This window comes from Haemaphysalis longicornis, unplaced genomic scaffold, assembly GCF_048455015.1.
Source record: "Haemaphysalis longicornis isolate Haplotype H1 unplaced genomic scaffold, Haemaphysalis longicornis Haplotype H1 scaffold_2, whole genome shotgun sequence".
NCBI classification, from domain to species: Eukaryota; Metazoa; Arthropoda; class Arachnida; order Ixodida; family Ixodidae; genus Haemaphysalis; species Haemaphysalis longicornis.
In genome coordinates, this window is record NW_027526295.1 from 133,004,065 (window position 1) to 133,026,630 (window position 22,566).

Below are 22,566 nucleotides of genomic sequence, written 5' to 3' on the forward strand. Positions count from 1 at the left end.
TCTTCCGAACACCAAGCATGCGCTTTACGCCGACGATGTGACAGTTTGGATGGGCACAGGCTCGTGGGGGGACATGGAAGCTCGCCTTCAAGAAGCGGCCGATGTGGTCACTGAGTACGCCAAATACTGCGGACTCTCGTGCGCCCCGCAAAAGTCTGAGCTACTCGTGGTTCAACCAGGAAGACCCAACCGTGACCCACCTCCACCGGTCGAAATACACCTCGAGGGCCACACTATCCACCCAACTCCTCACATCAAGATCCTTGGGATGGTCTTCCAGCAAGATAAACGGAACTCCACCCTCATAACTCGGCTGAAGCAGACTACGGACCAGGTATCCCATATGCTGCGCCGAATCATCACGAAGAGGCGCGGCTTCGAGGAGAATGCGGCGCTACGTTTCGTGCACGCCTTCATTATTTCCCGCATCACGTACGCGATCCCATATTAGCTTCTCAACAAGCACGAAGAAGAAAGTGTCAATGCAATAATTCGAAAATCATACAAGCGCGCACTGTGCCTTCCCACAAACACATCCACCTTGCTACTTCTTCAACTCGGTATCCACAATACGTCGTCTGAACTAGTTGAAGGACATCTCTTACAACAATACCGACGGCTTTCTCTAATCAACGCGGGCCGCCAGGTCCTCTCAGAACTGGGAATAAATACACCGGGCTACAATGGCCCACTTCTAGAGCCCCTCCTCCGACCTACTCAAGAACTCATTAAAGTACAACCCTTGCAACGTAATATGCACCCTGAGCACCACAGTGACGGCGTAAGGCTCACGCGGAGGCCATCTCACGACAGTACAGTCTAGATGCTGACGCGGTCTTCACAGACGCGGCAGCATACTCCTCCTATCCAGCGTTCGCCTTGGCAGTAAGCCCCGTCCAAGGTGGACAGGCTATCACCGCCTCTGTCAAAACACTCACCAGCTGAAGCTGAAGACGCGGCAATCGCACTTGTCATCTCCTCTACCCAGGCTACTACTGTTGTGATGGACAGCCAACAGGCCTGCCAGCACTTTCAGGCCGGAACCATTCACGCTGCGGCCCGCGCAATGCTACTCCGCCACCCGCCGCAGCGACAGATCCACATAATATGGACTCCAGCCCATCTGGGAGTGAATGGCAACGAGATGGCGCACGACCTCGCGCGAGAAATGACACGCCGCACGAGGAGTGCAGACACCGCCTCGGAGAGATTTGCTCCTCTGCTGACATATACAGAAGTGACGCAACATCTACGCCTCGCCCGACGCACCCTTCCCCCACCGCACCGACACCTATCTATCGAGCAGGCACACCACTACCGTGCCTTGCATACAAACACCTTTCCCCACCCAAAAAGAGTCTGCCACTACTCCGAAGAAATTACGTCCCCTAGCTGCCGCTCCTGTGGAGCAGACTGCACTCTTTTCCGCATGGTTGGTGGATGCCCCTCCCACCGTCTCCCCAAGCCGAATCCTTACAACTCTCCCGGGCCCTGGAGGCGCGCCCTGTCCAGCTCATGCCTGTCCGACCAGCTTCGGCTGTTGGAGCGGGATGTAGCGGCTGGCGAGGCATATGGGGTCCTGGACTGAGGACTTCAGCTCCTGAAGAGTCCACGCAACCTTTTCCCTCAATAAAGATGTTTATCCTCCTCCTCCTCTTTGATGATTTGTATAACACGCATATTTTCGATTTCGTTAGTTCATGCTTGTAGTACTTTTTATTTTTTCTATTTGTACCACTTTTTAATTTTCCAGATTCCGTTCGATCGATACATGTATTCCATTTACTCCATTTACTCTATTATAACAAAGATATGTTACTTCCACAAATACTGCATTTTGTGGAACTGTAAGGCGTTACACGATTTGCTAATTTTCGCTATTTTTCATTCGTATTTGCATTGTTCTTTGCCGGGCCTCTTTACATTATTCCTAGTTTTTTTAGGAGATTTAAAAGATGCACATGTTTGATTTCGTCAGCACATTTTTGTAACATTTTTATTTTTTCTATTTTTCCTATTTCTGGTTTTCAAAGTTCTATTCGGCCACTTACCTACATTTATTCTATTATAACGATTGAATGGGTTACACCGGCCAAATCTGCATTTTTGCGCAAATGCAGGGCGTTACACAGTCTTGGCTTTCGGGGGTACTCGGCAAAGAATGCTTTTCACTAAAAAGTTTGACCTACAGTTTAGTTTCTGAAAAAAAAGTTGTGCAGAAACTCCCAGGGGAAAGTGTAGCTTGTGCCTGTTGCCAGTCTTGTACAGCTTATGCGGTGCCCTTTATGGTGCCTTCCACCGTACGTTGGCAGTGTGCCGATAAGTGGAACTTGTCTTACAGTGGTGCCTTTGTATGGCAGGCATGGCGTTGCCTAGATTTTCCGCAGAGAACAACAGAATCCACTGAGCGGGATGGCGAGTGTTCGCTTGCCGGGCTATTTTCAGAAGCGTGATTGCGCCGCAGAGTTTGGTGCGACTTCGATATTGTTCAAACATAGGAACTAGACGGTGCGGGAACTTGATGAGGCTGCGCATATTTGTAAACAGTCGCTGGTGTGCACCAGTCAGCCTTCTGTCGAGGCACAAAGAAAAAGAGATTTCATACTTATAGATCGATTAAAAGCTTACGCAATAATCCTTAACACTGGTACTACCTGTATAATATTTTCTTCCCTTTTTGCACATAGCCTGTGTGGGGTCAATGTTAGCATAGATTTTGTTCGGTTTTCAGTTCGGAATTGGCGCTTGTACAAGCCGTCCCCTTGTACGTTTTTATACTGAAGCTTCCTATGTCTCGCTGATGGCGGCGAAACGAACTAAAGGAATGCCAACTTTCTCTGCCGATGCTGATGGCTGTGGGTGAAGTGAAAGATGCTGAAATGAAAAGCTTGCTCTGGTAGAAAGCCAATGCCTTGAATGTCCAAAGTCAAAGTCCCAAATCCAGTTCGTTAAGCCCCAAATGCGCTGCAGAAATACCAACTTACACAATGAGTTTCTACCAAGGCACGTCAAAAACAGGTGCAGAGTCAAAACTGGGTCAATCCTCCCAAATGGGTAGGTGGCAAACACTTCTAGGCCATAATGATCATCGTCATCGTTATTACCCCACGTTGAAAGGTTGGATTCGGCATGTGGAATGGTGCAAATAGTCGTCGCATCTAGGCCACTAGTCAATGCATCGGCGGTAGCCGTCGTGGGCAGACGAAACGAACGAGACCCTCCGCGATTGGGCATTGACCCGACTCAGTTTGCGGCGGAGGAATTCTTCGCATTTCAACCGTATGAAATTCGTCGTTAAACGAAAAGGCTTCGATTCTTTTGTTTAGTTTGCGCTGTTATCACTACGATGACCTAAGACCTGAAAGATTAACGTTAGGCCGGAGCATGCCCGCGTTCGCGATCATGACTGCGGGTTTCAGGGGACACATCATGATGGCGCTACTGTTGCACGGCAAGCAATGAGGACGTTTACCGGGAACGAATTTCGGCACTTCCCTAATGTGTACTTGTGTAAATGCTTGCTCGAATTGCTCGTGTATGCCTTCATACGTGTCGCTATGAAACGTTTATAAGAAGAAGGTCGCAACAGATTTTGTAGGTTCATTTACTTCATGAGCTAGAGCATCAAGGCGCGACAGTGTTGGGGAAGCAAGCTCGTCTTCCATTGCAGAGACCAAAGGCTCGATTCCCAAATTTGCCAGTGTTCTTTGCAACTCACCTTTTTTATTTTTGTATTCTTAGCACCGTTGGACAACTTGTGGGAAATCTCGTACTCGACCCTGAAGTTTCACCCTGCGTCTTATCTAATGCTTTGGCATGCTCTTCTACTGCTGAGTATAGAACCTATGGCACAGGAGGTTGCGGATGCTGCACCTGCATGGCTTTTGGGCTCTCGGTACTGAAACAGAAATAAAGTGTCTGAACCGTGACTTTCGAAGCACTTCATTCAGTACAATACCGTTGGAAGCCGTGTGTACTTTGCTAATCTCGTGGGCTTATTTAACCCAACAGAGTATCATGGCTCCCAGGGAGACGTTCCAGTGAACTACGCAAACACAACCACACCTGCAATTGGTGAACTATTCCTGGAGGCATGCCAGCAGGCTGGTTATGCTGACGTTGACTACAATGGGCCCACGCAGTCAGGTGAGCTCGGTGAGATTTTGGCCAGTCAACAACGCGCTTTCTTATTACGACCCTGAAGGTATTTCAAGGCGTTCGCTATTCAGTTTGTAAACACGACGAAGTTGTGTAAAGCCACAAAAGCTTCCCGGGAACAACACGCAGGCTGCTCACGAGTGCAGGCCAACATAAGAAACGGCGTCCGAGTCAGTGCAAGCAAAGCCTTCATACAACCCGTTGTCAAGGGACGCGAGAACCTCCATGTAGCGGTGTACAGCCAGGCCACGAAGGTGAGTGTGGGGGATTGTAAGACTTATCCGGAGCGTACGTGGGCGACATGCAGCGGCATATAATTGACGTCACTAACATCAAGCTTCAAATTGGCCTTCCGTGATCTTGGCAGGCTCTAGCTTTTCCTTCCTGGGTGCAAGCATTTCGAAAGCTATAATTATTGCCAGAAAATAACGGCAACTACGATTGTGTTGCCGCCGCAGATACCTTTTACGTCTGTGCTTTAATATTATTTCGGGTAGTTCAGAGCATATATTAAATGCTTTGAGTGCTGCAACTTAAAAAAGTTCCCCCCAACAGAGGCGCTCTTTCTCGTGAGGCATTAAAGGGACCCTAAAGGGTGGAAACAAGTTGCTCTGTATCGGTAGATTACGGTACCGAGAATCTAAATAGATCATTCTCGCAACCAGCAGATGTTTAATAAGGCAAAAATCACCAGAAACGTGAAAACAGGCAAAAACGACCCGTAGGTTTTAGGGTACCACGGTTTGGGACGTCACAATAGTGGCTAACGGCGAGAGCTCATTCGCGAAGCGTCTGTAAATGTTTTCGTGGTGTCAACAGTTCCTAAGTGGTTGAGAACGCGCAACAAATGTAAATGAGAATTTACGTAAGCCGATCTAATTTAAAAAAGAGAGAACAGCTCTGATATATTACGAGACAGGCTGCTTGGCTGGCGCTTCAGGGTCAGAAATCACGCTTTCACTTTCGTTTTCGAAAAGCATTAGTGCGCATTTAGCGATGTCCATAACCTACCACGGTGAACGTCCTAGCTTCTGCAAGCATTATCCCCGGCAATAAGCATGCCCCCGCCAGGTTCGAACCTTATCGCCCGTGAAAAGTTAGGGTACACACTGCCGGCGGATATCCGAACGATCCGTCATTGTGCATTTCCGTTCACTGCGACGTGCTGTTGATAAAAAACTCCCACCTCCCCTCGCACGAACCCCTTTGTAGATGCGACGCATAGGCGGAGCGGCGAAGGGACCGCGTTTTATAGCGCGCATAACGTTGAGGGGACTGCGTAAGCCGGTCCCAGTCGATGACGACGTTGGCGTACTTGTAAACCGGCGTGGACTCTAGGTGTTTGAGCCAAGAGTGGATGTTGCTTCGCCGGATAACGGCACACCGGTTATATGCGCAGCGCGCCCGAAGGAGAGGAAACCGCGGAAGAGAGAGTACTGCACATGCGCCGGCCCCAGCGCGTCTGCCGCGGCTATGACGCAACACAATCCAACATAATCCACTTTAATCCAATCCAATTCAAATCCAATCCAAGCCAAGCCAAGCCAAGCCAAGCCAATCCAATCCAATCCAAGCCAGTCCAATGCCCCTCGTGAGAGAGTGTTCGTTATCGGAGAGGAGAGGGGGTGAGCGGCGGAGAGCGCAGCTGGCGCGGCGAGGAGAATGGGGGAGGGGTAGACAACGCCGCCGCCGCCGCCGACGACGACGACGCCGGAGGGACAAGGCGAGTGAATTAGATGCTCTGCATCTAATAATCTGTAAATCGTGCGCGCTTAGCTCTACCCTTGTTATGTTTGTGCAAGGTGGAGCCTCGGCCACGAAAACTTTGGAGACAGGTGCGGGAAGAGAGTGTGTATTTCACGCCAGGTTGGCGCTTCGCGTGAAACAAGAGAGTATGAGATGGACGTGATCACGCGATGACGCGAAGTGAAGGCTCCCGCTCGAACGACGTCTGGCCGGGAGCCGCGGCTGCACGATATTCGAAACGGAGCTTTTCGCTGCTTCGGCAGTCGGTCTGGTATGGTCTGGTTGTCCGGTTTGGTGGGGAACACCGGCCGCTGGAGCGGTGAAAAACATTTTTAGTTCTGTCCGTGAGAAATAGTAAAGTGAAAGCCAGCAGATATTCTGGGCGTTCTGCCATGGCTTGGTGACGTCGAAGCCAATGTTGCCTAGCCACGACCGTTTACGCTCCAGGCAGCCCGGTGCCTTGCTCCTATTTTGTGACGCGATGTCTACGTCACGAAAAAGTGAAAGGTCAGTCGGAGAGAGAAATTCCAGCTTCCTTTACGGATTTCTCAGGGTATAAAGCATCATTGCTCGTTGAACAAAAGCTGAGAAATCTACGAAACGTATGACTTTTAAGTTAACAAAATTTCATCCAGTCTTTAGTGTCCCTTTAAATAAACACATACGTGATTTTTTAACTTTTCAGAGCGCCGCAAAAGACAACAATACTATCTCAGTGAGTATTTCTTCACGCGATGCCCGCACAGCATGCCTCGGATATATGCTTCATATATGGAAAGGGCGAGTGTTGTGCGCATGTTCAAGAAAATTAGAGATACGTAACAATGTTTCAAAAAAAAACGTTGCAATTCCCATTTAATACCGGTAATTCGAAACGGCTCGGCTGAACCGGCAGCAGAACACGTAGTATTGTATTAAAAGACCCCCACTATTATCCTTAATTATGTTTTTGCCTGGCTACAAGTTAACAATTCAATGTGAATACTTTCGGGATCCCAATAGCGGAAAGGAAATTTAACGCAGAATAATGGTGGGGTTGGCTACTTTCGCTAGACATTCTGATATCCTGTATAACACGCTTTCTCGCCCCCCCCCCCCCCCCCCAAAAAAAAAAAATGGTATACAACCAGTACGTTCTTCCGCTGATACGCATAGGGCAGAAATTTGGGTGCCACTAAGAAATTTCAAAGGAAACGTAGATCAGCCCAACAGGCTATAAAAAGGGGAATGCTAGGGATCACACCTAGGAATGAGAGAACAGCTGCGTTGATTAGGGAACCGTCTCGCGTGAGAGACATTCTAGCTCAAATAAGGTCAAGAAAATTGGATGCGCGGGACACGTCATGCGCATGAGCGCTGGGATAACAAGTTGACCGCCCGTTTACCCGAGTGGCTGCCAACAGACTGTAAACACATTAGGGGTCAGCCAAAAACTCGATAGAAGGGTGAACTACGAAAATTCCGGGTCAAAGGATGGACTGAATTGGCTCACGATAGAACTGGCTGGAGATCTTTGGAGAACGTCTACGTCCTGTAGTGGACGCGGCTAGAATTATGACGATCACTCTTTAAAAAGAATCACAAGCGCACAGAAGGTGGTCCAGGATGACTACCAAACATCCACACACTGTCCCCTAATCACTCACACCCCCACCTCAATCCGCTGTTCACGCGTGAGAGGAGCAGATTAAGCGGCAAGAATTGAGGAACGCCCACTGTTAGTTTGTTAAGCCAGGCGAAACTGCAGTCAGAAATAGAAATAGTACTGTGGATTCATTTTTACCTCTCACCAGATGGAGCGCGAGGAGCGTTGGAGGTATCGCTACGCTTTTTGCGTGAAAGCGCAGACTGAACTTTGTTTATTCAGCTTTTTCTCGAGCGACGGGTACCGACTTTCAATCTAACTTTTCAATTTTGTCCTAAGTATCCACTGCAAATGAACAGACGCAGTCTTTCAGCTTTTAATTCTAGTTTTAGCCCCACTTTTCAGTGGTAAATAGATTTCGTTTTCTTGTTTAAGTGGTGCACAAAAGGTTTCATATATGGCACACCAACACCAAGGATTTTGGGGCCAATTATTTTACCGAAGCGATGGGTAAGCATAGAAAACATGACTACAGGTAATTTTTGCGCTCATAAACACCCACGAACGCTCCTTCACGGTGACCGTTCTGCCGTCAGTAGTTTGCCATACGGATAACTTATAACCTTACTTGAGGACAGTGATCGTAACCCTGCTGCTGAAGACGTGGACTGGCTTGTCATTTTGGTGTGGTGTACCGAGACGTGACGGCAGGTATTCTGTGACGGACGTACGGGCATATAAAGGGACGAATGCTTGCTACAAGATAGGGTTCTATGGTGCTCTATCACAACAGACTTAAACATTACGCCACAGAATCACATTATAAGGATTCTTATCGAGAAAGGCAGCAAAGGGTCAATGTTTTGTACCACACCATTCTAGGAGGAGCTACGACTCAATAAAGCGAGAACTAAGCTGTTTCTTTCACTCAACATCTAATATATGTGACTAGTCTGTTATATATTCAATGCAAAAGCGTTGAAGTCTAATTGGAAAATTGATATGCCGGTATTGGTGGTGTGCCACAGCGGCCTTGATCTCTGCTGTCTGCCGCCCTACTGAGTTAGGCAGCGGCAGGATTGCTCCAATCATGTGTCTTTCCAGAATCGTCACCATGATTTCAATTGTCGCCTTTTAACACGAAGCTATCAGCTTCTCACTGATGTTGCCTGTTGTCCACCCAAAACCTATTCCTGGAAAGCCAAATTTCTCTGGCGATGATGATGATCGTCGATGAAGTAAAGGAAAATTAAAATGATTCCTGTGTCCCTCGTGTAATCAATCGAACCTGGGTCTCTCGCGTAATGAATCCGACGTCTATCCATCTGCGCGTGCCGTTCCGGCACGATTAAGTAGTATTCAATTGGAGAGGGGTGCGTGGATGTGCAAAATTAGACAGAAAATGCGCCCCTCGTCGAACGTAGGCAATGGTTCAACGCTAGGTAAAGCCATGGAATGCCTGTATCCGTAAAAAACTAGAGAGCACAATCGCAGCATAGCATACCACCCGGATAAGAAACGTGTTCGCATTAAGAGGGCACGGCCTCACGTCACACTCTCTCTCTCGCTGCTGGGTTAGCTAGTTTGATGCTGGACTTGATTTTCGAAAACTTAGCACTGCCCCATCGTTACCGTTTCGACAGAAGCGTAGTTTCTTTTCTTCCTCACTATGACTTGAAGCTTTTTCAGTCACACTGATTAGACATTGATAAAGGCTTAACAAGTGGTCGTAATATTGAGGGTTACGACGTACCCCGCACTGTCTAACTCACTGCACGTAATGTTGTCAGTACGCATTGAAAACAATGCTCAGACGGAACGTTTGGCTCAATGTCCGGCTGACACATACCGGCGTTTCAATTGCCAAGCAAAAAAAAAGCACAATGGCAACATACTGGCTACTTGCATTCCTGCCGCTCCCTACACCTGTAGTTAAGACATTCAAATTACTCATGTGGGGTTATGTGCATGTCTCAACAAGTTTTTAAATCGAAGGACACGGCCCATTCACTTCACCCACGTTTTCCAGTCCCTTCATGCACAGGTGAACTTCGAAGGAAGCCGCGCCGTAGGCGTTGCGTTCACTCGCTTAGGTGAGCCTCAGACCGTAAAGGCGAGACGCGAGGTGATCCTATCTGCTGGAGCCGTGGGTTCCGCACAGCTGCTATTGCTTTCCGGTGTAGGACCCAAGGAGGACCTCGAGAGACTTCAGGTTGGATTTTGTAGACCGATTGTTCGAATGTATCTCTGCGTTGAATTTTGCTTTTGCGTAATGAACCATAAACTCTGAAGCCCGAAAAAGCGAGTGACACACAGTGAGAGCTAACCAACAAGAAGAAAGTCTTCCCAGGGTAAAATGGTTCGCATGCTTCGTTTACTCTATTCACAATATCACCATGCCATCGACAATGTTCTTGTTGTGCGTATGCATGCAAGGTTGCGGAGTGCATCGAGCACCATCGTGGCCAGGTTTTCCCTTCTTGATGTCTGTAAGTTATTTCTTCGTATGTACATCACCGGCTCGGTACCTCAGTAGCTGTTCTGCCGCGTTGTGCACATCTGTCGCCTTGTGCACAGTACTACCCGCTGTACACTTCAATTCTTCTGAAACTTCCGTCCGGCGGCTTGGCCTAGTGGTGTCGCACTGGATTTGTTGCGGGAGTCGGTGAATCAATCCCTGCTGATGGTGCTTTTTTTTTCTGCAACTCCCTTTCAGCAGTTTGTCATTGGGTAGTACCGAGACAAACAAAACGATTGGCGTACTAACCGTTGGTCCACTTACATTCAGTCCCCAAAGAAAGTAATGATTGTGGCAAAGGCCGTAAATCCCCCGGAAGACGAAATTTTAGTCATTTTAAGACTGTATCCTATTCATATAAAAGAAATGCCACATACGCTATCTGCTCCGATGCACATAAAGTCCCCCTCCGAGTTCACAACAATGCTCCTGTGGAACGAGTTACGCCGCAATGTAATACTTTCAATGTTTCGCAATTGACCACCGATATAGAATGGGAGTGCTAATCTTGGGCAAACAGGCCTGGACCAAGAATTTGCGACAGAAACCTCAGCAGAGACGTGATTCTTGATGCAGAGCGGCTAAAGGGTACATAAAAATGTACGCCCGAGCGTCATCATAATGTCAACTTCCGTTGCGCGCGAAACAGATTCCTCTTGTGGCTGACCTCCCGGTGGGACGAAGCTTGCAGGACCACCCCGCTTCTTTCAACGCGGTGCATGTCATTACGGACCACAACGTCGTCCCCCCACCTTTTGGCTTGAAGGACGTCGAACAGTTCGCATATAACAGAACTGGTAAGACGTCGGCTTTCTCAAACTCATGCTCTCCTTAAATTCCTCTGAAAACTCTAGCGCTGTGAAGAGTACACAGACACGATGACGTAATTTCACAGTTTTTTTGTTTCAGTAGTATGCAGACGGAATTTAAGGCAGTAAACGCTTCGATAGGGCCCAAGAGTTAAATATACCGATGTACAGTCTATTTTTTCTAATACCATTCTCGTTCGCCTTCCACAGCTTGTCTCATTAAAGATTATGAATGCGGCTAATAACAGGTACAATGTTTTGATATACCTGCATGAACAGGCAGAATGCAAGTCAACTCCTGTTGAAGGAAAAGGACAGTGGTGTGAATAATGGTTAAGATCGAACTTCCTCTTCTCTCGGTAGTGAAGAGGTGACCCTTCTGCGCTGACAGTCTGGAGAATATGACGAGGACGACTGGCCTTTCGTGGCGTGCACACATACTAATATACGCATTATTGCTTGTCACGCCGAGCATACAACATATACTAGTGAATCTAAAACAGCAAATTCCTATGGTTACCGTTATTGTACATGAAAAAAATTTCCTGGGATTCAGATGATTGTCTTGTAATGCATAGTATTCGTTGCCGCAAGTCTAGACTGAATTCACACCCACATGTGGCTATGAATGGCTGACGATGTTGGACTGTTAATCGTAATTTGTTTTGTTTTGTTTCTTTTTGCAATTATTTATACTATTTCATTATAGGGGATAAGCGTCTTTACTTTGACAATCATGTATTTTGCCGCAGATGCAAGGTGTAGGGCACCAAGCCATGGTGGCTCAGTGGCTAAGGCGTTGTGCAGCTGAGCACAGGGACGGGGGTTCGATTCCCGGCCGCGGCAGCCGCTTTTCTGATGGAGGCGAAAAGCCAAAACGCCCGTGTGTACGAGATTTCGGCACACGTAAAGATCCCCCGGCGGCCAAGATTAATCCGGAGCCCTCCACTACGGCGCGCCTCATCGCCTGCGTTACGTCGGCGCGTTAAACCCTACAATGAATCAATCAAGGCGTAGTGCATAATTGGCCCGTTCTTGTAATGCTACATACGTATCTCGAACGTTAATTGAAGGGAGTTTTGTTGTTCGTTTTTGGCTTCCTAAGGGTGTATGAGATGCAAATATCTTTTGTGTGCCAGGTAATTTTTGTATAAATTGTATTTCTTATATATTCCTTATTTCTTGGTCGTTCAAAATTATGTTCGATTAAACCTCTGTTGGCCTCCCATTTGTGGAAAAGACGATCAAAGGTGTTACCTTACCCAGTTATGTATTTTTGTGCAAATACAGGGAGTTACACCGTTTCCACATGATTCACTATGTGTAGTCGTGTTTTCCGGTTCTTTCATGGGCTATTTTTGTTTGATTTTCGGTTTTTGTACGCCATGTATGACATGCATATTTCAGAATTGGTCAAAACTCTTTCGAAAATATACAGTTTTTTAGTTTTTATTTTTTGGTTTTTGAAACCTCTCTCCGATCTATTATCGTCATTCACGATATTACAACGATTAAATGGCTTACGTCCGGAAATTCTGCAGTTTTTGTGCGAATGTCGGACCTTACGCTGTCGTGGTTTGGGGGGGGGGGGGGGGGGGGGTGGCGGGGAGGTGCTCAGCGAAGGGTGTTGCGCATTGAAAATAGGTAGACATATCAGCACTCCAGCCGGAAGCGGTTGAAGTAGCAGTGAAACTATGTCGTAACACAAGCGCTTTCGACAAAAATACAAGTGATTGAATCTTGGCCATTGCTCCTGACACATGCCTCTATTTCACTTTTTACGCAAGGGACAGTCTCGGTACCAGCAGGAGTCGAGGTGCTGCAGTTCCTGAGCTCGGACTACGCACTGGGGACGTCGGGATCTCCAGACATTTTGGTTGGCCTAATGTCGTCCACACCGGCCAATGACCTCGCAAGGGTAGAAATGGTCAGCATAGGCTTCTTGCCAGAGGTGCGGAAACTAAGTTTAAATCCCAGGCTTAAAGCGCCACGCAGCTTCCACACCAGCACTTAGAAGAACCAGTCTGTGTTTCTTATAAATGAGAGTTTAAAAAACGGAGCACATCTTGAGCGAAAAACCCTCCTGTTGCCACCAGTTTCCATCAAGTCAGTTTTAAAGCCAACAACTAAAACCAAAATCGCGGCAAAACTTTCACCTCGAAAGTCGGAACAACGTCGTTTGTTTACTCCCCGTACGCGCGCGTCAACTTTTTGTACTGCCCTAGTGTGCGGATAAGGACACACTGTCGTTGTGTGATCGGAAGTTTCGCGTTACCGGAAATACACTAGCAATTATTTCGTAGAACTGAAGCCACAAAAACGCGGTTTTGATTTTGAGCCACCGTTTGGTTTGCAAGATGATCGTTCTGTTCTTTTTTGCGTTTGCTGGTATAACTTCTCTGTATGCGACAATACTGATCAAACTAGTAGAAGGTAGCTATGACACCACCAGAAATTCCTTGGTCTTAATAATTATGAAACCAAATTAACGCAACGCGCCTTGGTGTCAGATTTTTTCACTGATGAATGCATTTTTAGTTATTCTCATCTTACTCTTTCCTTGGGTGCACTGTAATTGCTGACCAATTGATTAACAGAATATTATTCAAAATGAAGTATGCCGCGGCCGTGCAGCAGTGGTGTAAAAAGAGGCTATAGGAGGGAATGTTGTTTCCTAAAAAAAAGGAAATCGTGTTCTGACAGAGATATTTTAGCTGGTATTAACCGATTAGCTTTCCGTGGGACTCCGAAGCGCAGAAAAAAACGGACTTTCAGCCTCTCTTCTTTTACTTGCGGGGACAACCCACTCACTTCAGGTACCGCAAATTCATAAACCAGGTGTTCAATTTGCGTTTTAATCTGCTTCGTCGACCGCGCCGGGAAGCATGCGTTCTGCTAAAATATGGCATATATACAGATGCTTGTTTTCTTCAAAGCTATTATTCGCGTACTCAGCTGTTCGGTGAAAACAAGATGGGCTTGGTTGTTGTTTTTTTGCATGGGCTCACACGTGGGAGAATTGTTACCACGGATAAGAGTGGTGTTAATACCTTGTTGACGATTGGGGCGTGCTGGCCTGTGCAAGAATTACTCATTCAGTGCCCCTTGGGCTCACTTGGAATTAATGCGACTACCTTGAGTGCAGGCTTACGACGGCTACCTGGGGCCAATAACTGATGAACCGGGCTTCCGAGTGGGGCTTATACTCGTCCGACCGAAGTCACGCGGTCGGATCACTCTGCGAAGTACGGATCCCAACGAGTACCCGCTCATTGACCCGGGTTTATTCACGCACCCTGACGACATCAAGGCCATGGCTCTCGGTGGGTGAATTTGTCGTGCAACGTGCCGCTGGCCCCGCCACTTCATTTATGACATGTACTTTTATAGCCCTTTCTGCCCTGGTTTGGCCCGAACAGTGTGCGGAATACACTTATACGCAGCAGCTGAACTCGATAGGGAAGGCGTTTTATTAAAGTTCGTCATATTAATGCGATCCCACCCACATTTTGCCGCTGTATTTGAGTGACGCTTAGACGATCTTCGTACGACAGCTAAAACGTAACCATTATTGTGTAGATATAGGTGGCAATCTACAGGAATTATATGCCAAGGCATACGCTAGCTAGTATTCCCAAGGTTCGTAATCGATATTTACCACCACAGCATGCAACGCAAATTGAGAATATCGTTATCTCTCCTGTGGGGGCGAACACAATACGACACGTCGTAATTTTGTCGAATACAGAATTTAAGTCTGAATTTCATGCATTGTATTTAGCACCACCGAATAACATATCTAGTTCTTTTTCCGCGATATACGAGGTAGATATTTTGCAGTGGGAACATCTCCAATTAACTGCATACTAGAGGGAGGTTTTCTTGAGAATCATTCATTGCAATATATTACCGGTTTAAATTGAGGCCGGCTCCACTACCGAGCTGATTTTTTGCGGAAATGTGCTGATCAGCACAACGACAAGCTGGTTAGACGTAAGAGTTTTTCGAAGCTCTCGGACAGCAGCGGGTGGATCAGTGTAGCCGGGACACATAAATAAAGCCGGGGTGATAAGTGCAGTTGTGTGCAGCATAGCCTCCCGCAATGCGAGGAGCTCTGCTTGGGTGGATGGCCACTTTTTTTTTTTTTTTTTAATTGCGAAAGTTTTGCTCTGAAGCATAAAACGGTGGGGGCGGGTGAGTCTAAATGTCCGCAAACACGATTTCGGCGTGACGTAGGTGCAGGTACTTGGGTCGGGAGCCATGTTCAAACAAACTACAGGGGTATGGAGCAGTGTATCTGATGCGCTGGCGTCAACAAACACCACTGTAGAGGGAGTGGTAGCACTGTCCATAGAAAGCGGTACCCTAGCACCAACCGTTCGGGGATTAATGCGGGAAATAGATAGTGTATCTGTTAATTGATGGAACTTCCACTGTAGCCTTATGATGGGGTGCGATGACTGTGTGGCTGGTCAATTGGTGATGACGGTGGGGATATAGAGGGGTTTCACCTATATCTTTCTTGCTAATTAAATCAAAGAAATAAGCATTCGAAAAGAAACAGCAAGCTCAAGACGAAGAAAACAAACATCAGAAAAATACAGGAATGAATGAACGAACGAACGACCGAACAAATGGAAGGTTGAATGAATGAATGAATCTATCTATCGATAGAATGATCATTTAAATCTTCGATCAATCATTAAATCAATTAATCAGTTAAAAATATTTAAGTTATCTTCTCCGTATTTTGCATTAAAACTCTGACGCGATATTTCTGATTAGGCCATATATAGAACAATTACTGTGCTTCATCTACTTTTGTAACTGCTGTACACATAACCAAAAGGAAAAATTTGCTGATTACGTTTGAATTGGCCTGCTTTGGTGAGTATGTACTTAAACTTGTTATGAGTACAGCAGGCGCTTTCGATAAACTGTTTTAAGTGCTCCAGGCCTTCTGCTTAGTACTTGGGCTACGTTTAGGGCTATTGTAGTCGCCTACGTACTTTTAAATGCGTTTGTTTAAGTATTCGCCATATACAGCTGACAGTCGCGGTTTGCATTCAGCTAGTAATTCCAGGACAGCTAGCACCTGCGCGACTGTGCGGGTGTGCAAGAGCAGCACATATACGTGATCCTAAATGGAGCCAGCTGGCAAGATAGTTTCGTTGCATTAAACTTAAGTAACAGTACCATGAGCACATCGTTTAAGCCTGTCGCATCAGTAGTGACGGCTCATTAAGAAAACCACCCTTGCTTAAAATACATCGATGCAACATACGCGACAAAAGACCCCGTGGTAGACATAATATACGACAACAAGCGGATAGATTGATCAAAAAAATCGAAACCTCTCGCCTAAGAGAGGCACGTGGTCCTCAGCGGTAAACGGTTAGCCCGTAAGTAAGGCTTTCACTTCCGTGTGCCAGGAACGATACAGAAGGCTGTTCTGTCCAAACGCGCGCTCTCAATCGCCCACCCCTGAGCTGGCTGGCGCATGTACAGGTACGTCAGCGTCATTTAATATTGCGAAGGTTATACAAAGCAGTCCCACAGTACAACACTTGCTGGAATGTGTTTCCAAAAATAACTCGACCAAAGATACCTAATATATGCCGTAACGTGGATTCCTTCAGCACTGTTGCGATTGTCGTCGGACCATGTCCACCATACTGAGGAGTCTGGAACAGAGGTAATATGAACGGGCTGGAGATTTGTGGTTGAAACGAAATCGCGGCCTTTTGGTAGGCGTCAATAGAGGGCACTGCTCTGGCTTCAGCTTTGAGTTCAGTGGGTCCTCCAGCAGTAACTGGCTGTCAGTGCTACAGCTCGAGAAAGGGGCGAAAGCATAGAGATAATATACTGACTCTAGAGGGACAGTACCCCGCTGAGCCAATGTATTGGAACCGTAGGACACACAGTGGCAGACATGATACAACGATTTGAAGGTTGCCAGCTGAGCTTTTGCATACTAAAAACTGCGAAAGCGATGGGTTGTAATCTGGCAACGTGCTATTGTGGCGTTTCGGCGTCCGGCTAGTGAAGCATGCCGGGATTAATTGTAACATGGCGGACCACTGGCCAGGCGGATTTTGTGTAGGCGGCGTCGACAGCATTGCGTAGTTTATCTCCTGTGGGTAGGTATCCGACGGGCTTTCGGTTTAGCGTGTGACATATATGTACTGAGACTATTTGAGCAAGATGTGGCAACGCTCACACAACACTTACGCGCAAGCTCGAATGCGACTGATCGCATACGCGAGGACGCCAAGGGATCAGCTGATCCGTACTGGGGCGCGCAGAAAAATGAATCTCCGGCATGATCTCCGTACATTTTTTCGCTGTGCCGCTGTATTTGCCATTCCGTGACATTTTGCGAGTTGCTCAATGCTTTTCAAACGAAGTGAACTGTGGCTTTAGCTGAATGTAAAACCTTTATTGTTATCGCATGGGCCAACCCTGATATTGCCCGTGAGTCGTGGCCCTTTGAAGCACAGGAACGGAAGAGCGCGGTCGATCGCAGACCAACGGAGTGGCATAATGCATGCCAAGGGAGTAAGCGAAATGCAGTCAGCGGCGTGTCCCGTTTCCCTTTCTGTCTGTATTCGTTAAGTTCTATCTGGTTTCCACCACTTCAAAGGGACAGCTTGCGGGACTGAATGGGCAGTAATTTGCCGCACAGAGCGCGCGAGGAAAGAACGCTGACTTATTGACTTATTGTGACTGATTAATAAAGAAACCACATTTCATTACCTATTTTTTCGTTCTACCTTCACGAACGTTTGCGCAAAAGTTTGAAGCACGGAGAGCTCTAAGAAGTTCCATGAATAAAACAACTGGAACCGAACGATTATAAAAGCTCCTTTTATTTCTCTTCCAAGGGGAACGATCGCTGGATGGCACTCCGTAGCCTGTAGTGAACTTGCGGTAGTCAAGGTTAGATAGGAATCGCTGTTCCGGCGTCAGTTCAGGGGCAATAGATAGGGTGCTTAACGTGAAGAAACGAATGACAGCCTCGCAAGCACCCGGGGAGGCACTTGCTCAGCGCGTGCATCCGAGTTGCACCAGTTGTACAAGTTTTGCACGCACCCAGATCTGAGCTGGCGACTGCACACACACACACTGCGCAAGTCAGGCGCAAGGGCCTCGCCACTTGCTAGCACACTTAAAGAAAATCGAAACCAAAACTGAACTACGCACTTACTCTTTGTTCGCTAATAAGAGCTTAATTCCACAAAAAGTTTTTATAGAGTTAGTTTTAATTACTGAGGCAAATATTTGTAACAATTTTGCTTCAGTTCTCTGTTTTAGTTAAATAATTACGGAACACCTTTTTAGAGGGCTGAATACAATTGATCTGGCAACCATGGGAATTGTATCATGTCAACGCCCGTGATTCCTACGGTCTCGGAGCTCGCTTTACCACCCTGGGCGAAAGTGTCGTGTTAGCTACATCAGTCGCATCTGCTGTTTAACGGGAAAGTGGAATGCATAGCTGACGTTCTGTGCTCCTCGATGTGTTGTGCGGCGGCTGTGAGTGCTTCTGATTGGAGGGACTAGAAAAGGCAACCTCTAGCCCTTTTTGTGATGTTAGACTCCAGAATTCGGCACTCCATCCATTATGAGTGTCTTTTCTCGTAACTTGTAGTAAGATTGATGCCTAAAATATTAGAGCCACATTTCGGGATCCGAACATTTGGAAATTCCAGAGGGGATGTGCAAGAGCACATGAGGGTGTCTAGCACACAAAGAAGAGCTGCTCTTGTGTTACAAAAACAAATTGTGAGCATTCGGTGTACTTTGGGGCACCAGGCCATGAAATAGGGCAAACGTCAGTGCAACAACACTGACTGATGTCCATAATGCCGCCATTGCAGAAATACGTTACCGTGGCTTGTGATCACGTCAGGATAATAGCAATGCCCCCGCGTCTGCGCAGTTATGCGAAAGAGCCATGGCAGGATGTTCCACAACGAACGGGTTCATGATAGTTGCAGTGCCAGCGAGTGGGGTGGAAACCCTGAATAGATCTTTCTGGCGTGAGTTTTCGGTGCAAGGTCAAGGGTTGCAGGTCACACTGCACCGCCTAAAAGATGATGGTGGTGCAGGCTGCACTGCTTTAAATTAAGTTAACGCCTTATACAGGTTGCATAATGCTACGAGAGGAGGTTAGGCTTCCTGGAATCGCCGCGCTTTGCCGAAATCAACGAATTTGAATGAAATAAGAGCCTACCGTTAACACCGGTGAAGTAAATGGGCGACAAAGGTTGCAGGTAAATAACTCAAAGACAAGTCGTGTTGCAGCCCTCCCAAAGTTGTAGTTTTAAATACAAATAACAAATGGTAACTGTTTGATAAGAAAGGATGTTTATTGTTTAAAGCGTGAAGTTTTGTACAGCCGGTAAAAGGCTTGTCTATAACACAGTGTTCGTACTCTCAGCCCTATCCTGCCCCGCCGGAGCAGGATTTGAATAAAACTATTGCGGAATTCTGAAGTCTTAGCCCTTCGCTTTTGCCTCCGACATGTTTGGAACGAGTATATTTCGGCAGTTTTCGGATGTAGCTGGTTGAAGTTGAAATCGCTGTTATAGAAAAGCGTTTTACCGGCTGTACCTGCAAATGCAGGGGCCAAAAAGCTCATCGACAGCACGCTTAGCACGAAGATCATGCGAAGCGTCGGTGCCCAGCCGTCGACAGTCGCGTTTCCATCGTGTGCCGATTCGGGAGCCGTCTGGAGCCTGGAGTACCTGGAGTGCCTGTATCGGCACGTGGCCCACATGTCTTGGCACACTTGCTGCACGGCGCCCATGGGCTCCCACCCGGAAGCAGTTGTTGACGAACGCCTAAGGCAAGCACAGTCAAGATACTTTAATTGCGATGCATTTGCTGGGTTCTTTCAAGCCGTCAGTACGTTTTCTTTGTTCGTTGAGCTGATGTGTCAATGCTGGGCCCACTTCAGGGCAATATGAATTGGCCCAAAAAAGGGTGGGGACGTGTCCACGTAATGCGGAGGTTTGCAAACCGATGGTGGAGACAAATATTAAACTAGATTGCTTCATGGGACAAATTTTGCGACTGTGCCGAAAAACGTATCAAATGTATCACACGACCTGACGAAAATAAACAGTGTACATATGTAATAAAAAAAGTACCGCGCATAAGGCGCGGAAAGTGCCGCGGCTAAAGTGAAATAATTATGGACACAGTGGGAATATACATGTAAGTATGAGCATCATTTATATTTGTTCGATCAAAATATTTGCGCAATTATTGAACTGAATGAATGAAAAAAAAAACCAGACCCTTTCTCTTAGAGGAGACACTCCTCCGCTATTCCTTGTTTTTTTAGCTGTGCTTAGGTATTTATCCGTACGCACTAAAAACAATATAAATTTGAAATATTGTTCACCGTGGAGCTTCGCGGCTACTGCGCTACAGGTACGATGACAAAGCTTCAAGCTGGAAATTGCCCGCTTAAAAGTGGACCCCTGCTTCCTGACTCCTGATAACCATCATTAGAACTCGGAGTCTTACACCAGAATTTCCGTTTTAGGATCGTTTACTCGCCGCCTTCATTTGCACGTTGCAGGTTTTAAATCATCGCGTGGTTGCGTAAGGCGTTCCTAGCTGTAGAAATAAATTGATTTTCTACAATTTCAATTAAAAGGGAAGACGATTGATAAAAGTATTGCTTCTGTGAGAAAATAAAAATAAATATAATCACGGAGTTAGACACAGTTTTTGGTAGTTCAGCCGCAACTGAAGCTCTCGTGCCGGCCTGGCTATAACGCCCATTCAAACCTTCTCTGTAGTTCGGGAACGCCAGTTGCGGTACCCACTGCCTGCTGAGTGGCGGGGCTCGTTGCATTGACCGCAGCCTTGAATTGTGCAGTCCATGAATTCCTTTATAGCGTCTCTGCCCGAAACTCCGTTGATTTGTCTTATAATGCTCCTCCCAAATTCCTGCAGGCTGAGAAGTGACCACGTTTGTGCAAGCGACAAATTTCTTATAGACGGCGCTCCGCGTGAACCAACAGTGCCAGCAATTAAAGTTCCGCATCCCGTCCGTCCCGTCCTCGATGACTATGGTGCGAACTTTTGTGGCGCATAACCAGGGTACACTGGAACTGGGTTGCAACCGTGAAAGCGTCCTAGTCTAGCGACCCTCCATGCTTCCTGCGAGCAAGAGTTTCCTAATAAATCATTTAATAAGTAAAATGATCGATCCGACGACCCCGATGCACCCGATGTGAATTTCTCACAGGTGCACTGATGGGTGCTTATGTAATCGTGTTCGCCAAGCAAACGGGATTGTTTGCGCGTGCTTCAGCCTGTAACCAGACATTTTTAGCTTTCATCGTAACGACGACCGCAGATAGCACTGCTGCCGAAATGAGTGCACACAACGCATCTTCTACGAGACCTTACCTGAAGTCCGCCTTTACTTACTCATACACGCAGGGTTCTTGGAGGTGTGACTGGATTGCGTGTGGCCGATGCCTCCGTGATGCCAGAGATCACGAGTGGAACCACGCATGCGCCGTGTATGATGATCGGCAGCAAGGCGGCGGAGATGATTTTGGAGGACAACAGACAGACTGAGGGCGGCACCGGAAGTGTGGCTAGTCGCGCAGACGAATCCTAGCCAAAATGTAGTAAAGGGGATATTTTCCCCGCACTTACACGGGCAAAGATATTGGCTAGGGATTTCTGGAACATGCAAGGGAGGCAACAAAGCGGACTTCTGTGGACATGGGGACGTCTGCTAACTATCTTCTCTGTTTGTATAGCTGTTGTATAAGCTCACCATGAACGGTCCTACGACTTCATTGGTTGAACTCATGCCGACATGTCCAACTTTTCGATCCGAAGTTACGTAATAAAATCCCAATAGCACCACAGCCACTTAAACAAGTAAAAAATGAAATCAAACTGTGCGTTTTTATGCTGATACGCTTCCTATCTAATTGCGGTTGCGTAAATTAGTGCATAAATTGATTACCTCTTTCAAATAATCCAGCCCTGCTTCGCCCCTTTTGCCGTGTGCACTAAAAAAAATACGTGTGTAACTTGCAATGACTATTAAACGCTAGTTTATAGTAAGTTATGACACTATGTATCTCTCGTGTTCTTTAACGCGCACATTAAGTGCCCGAGACGGCAGGAAAAATTTCCCGCACTAAAGGACGTATTCCCAGGCTTACGCTTCAAGGCCCGTAAGCGGAGTTGAGTTTCCAGAGGAATTTTTCCGCCTTATGTTGCGAAAAGGCTCGTTCTTTAAAATCAAAACCCAGATTGTGACGTGTCGTGAAACAGGTGCGCTCAGCGGCAGCACTTACATTGGCACGTGGCGGAAAAAAGAGAAAAGGAGGCTGTCTTGCACTCACAGCCGGAGCTGCGCAGCTGGCATCTATGAACCTGCCCAAGGATACTAACGCCACTAAATACAGGCGGCATCACACTGTGTGCTTCCCGAGCATTATCAGCTTTATCAAGCAGGGGCAACCTCTTTTGGATCAAACGCGATTTCTATCCAAAAACTTGCTACTGAGAATAGCATTTTGACTATGAAAAGGGGAATTAGCCAGAAATATAATTGTGTTAGATAATTCAAAATCCCCTAGCGGCCTAATATTTAGCAATACCTCCTAACCGATGCCAGGAATGTAACCGTCACAAGTCCCTTGACCCTGACAATACACAGCTTACTTTCGTGGCGGCCGACGAAAACCTGTCTTGGAGTTAGC

The 22,566-nt window shown here is 47.0% G+C and overlaps 1 protein-coding gene across 1 annotated transcript in view; it reads left to right on the forward strand.

The window, feature by feature from the left end:
- Nucleotides 1–22,184, forward strand: part of LOC144167388 (glucose dehydrogenase [FAD, quinone]-like) — a 50,979-nt gene extending 28,795 nt beyond the window's left edge. The window contains exons 4-11 of the mRNA XM_077696664.1: nt 4,012–4,146; nt 4,288–4,412; nt 9,534–9,701; nt 10,657–10,804; nt 12,604–12,767; nt 13,962–14,139; nt 19,445–19,667; nt 21,281–22,184. Coding sequence (XP_077552790.1) covers nt 4,012–4,146; nt 4,288–4,412; nt 9,534–9,701; nt 10,657–10,804; nt 12,604–12,767; nt 13,962–14,139; nt 19,445–19,667; nt 21,281–21,464 — 1,325 coding nt within the window. The 3' untranslated portion in view covers nt 21,465–22,184. The remainder of the gene's footprint in view (nt 1–4,011; nt 4,147–4,287; nt 4,413–9,533; nt 9,702–10,656; nt 10,805–12,603; nt 12,768–13,961; nt 14,140–19,444; nt 19,668–21,280) is intronic.
- Nucleotides 22,185–22,566: the final 382 nt, after the last annotated feature.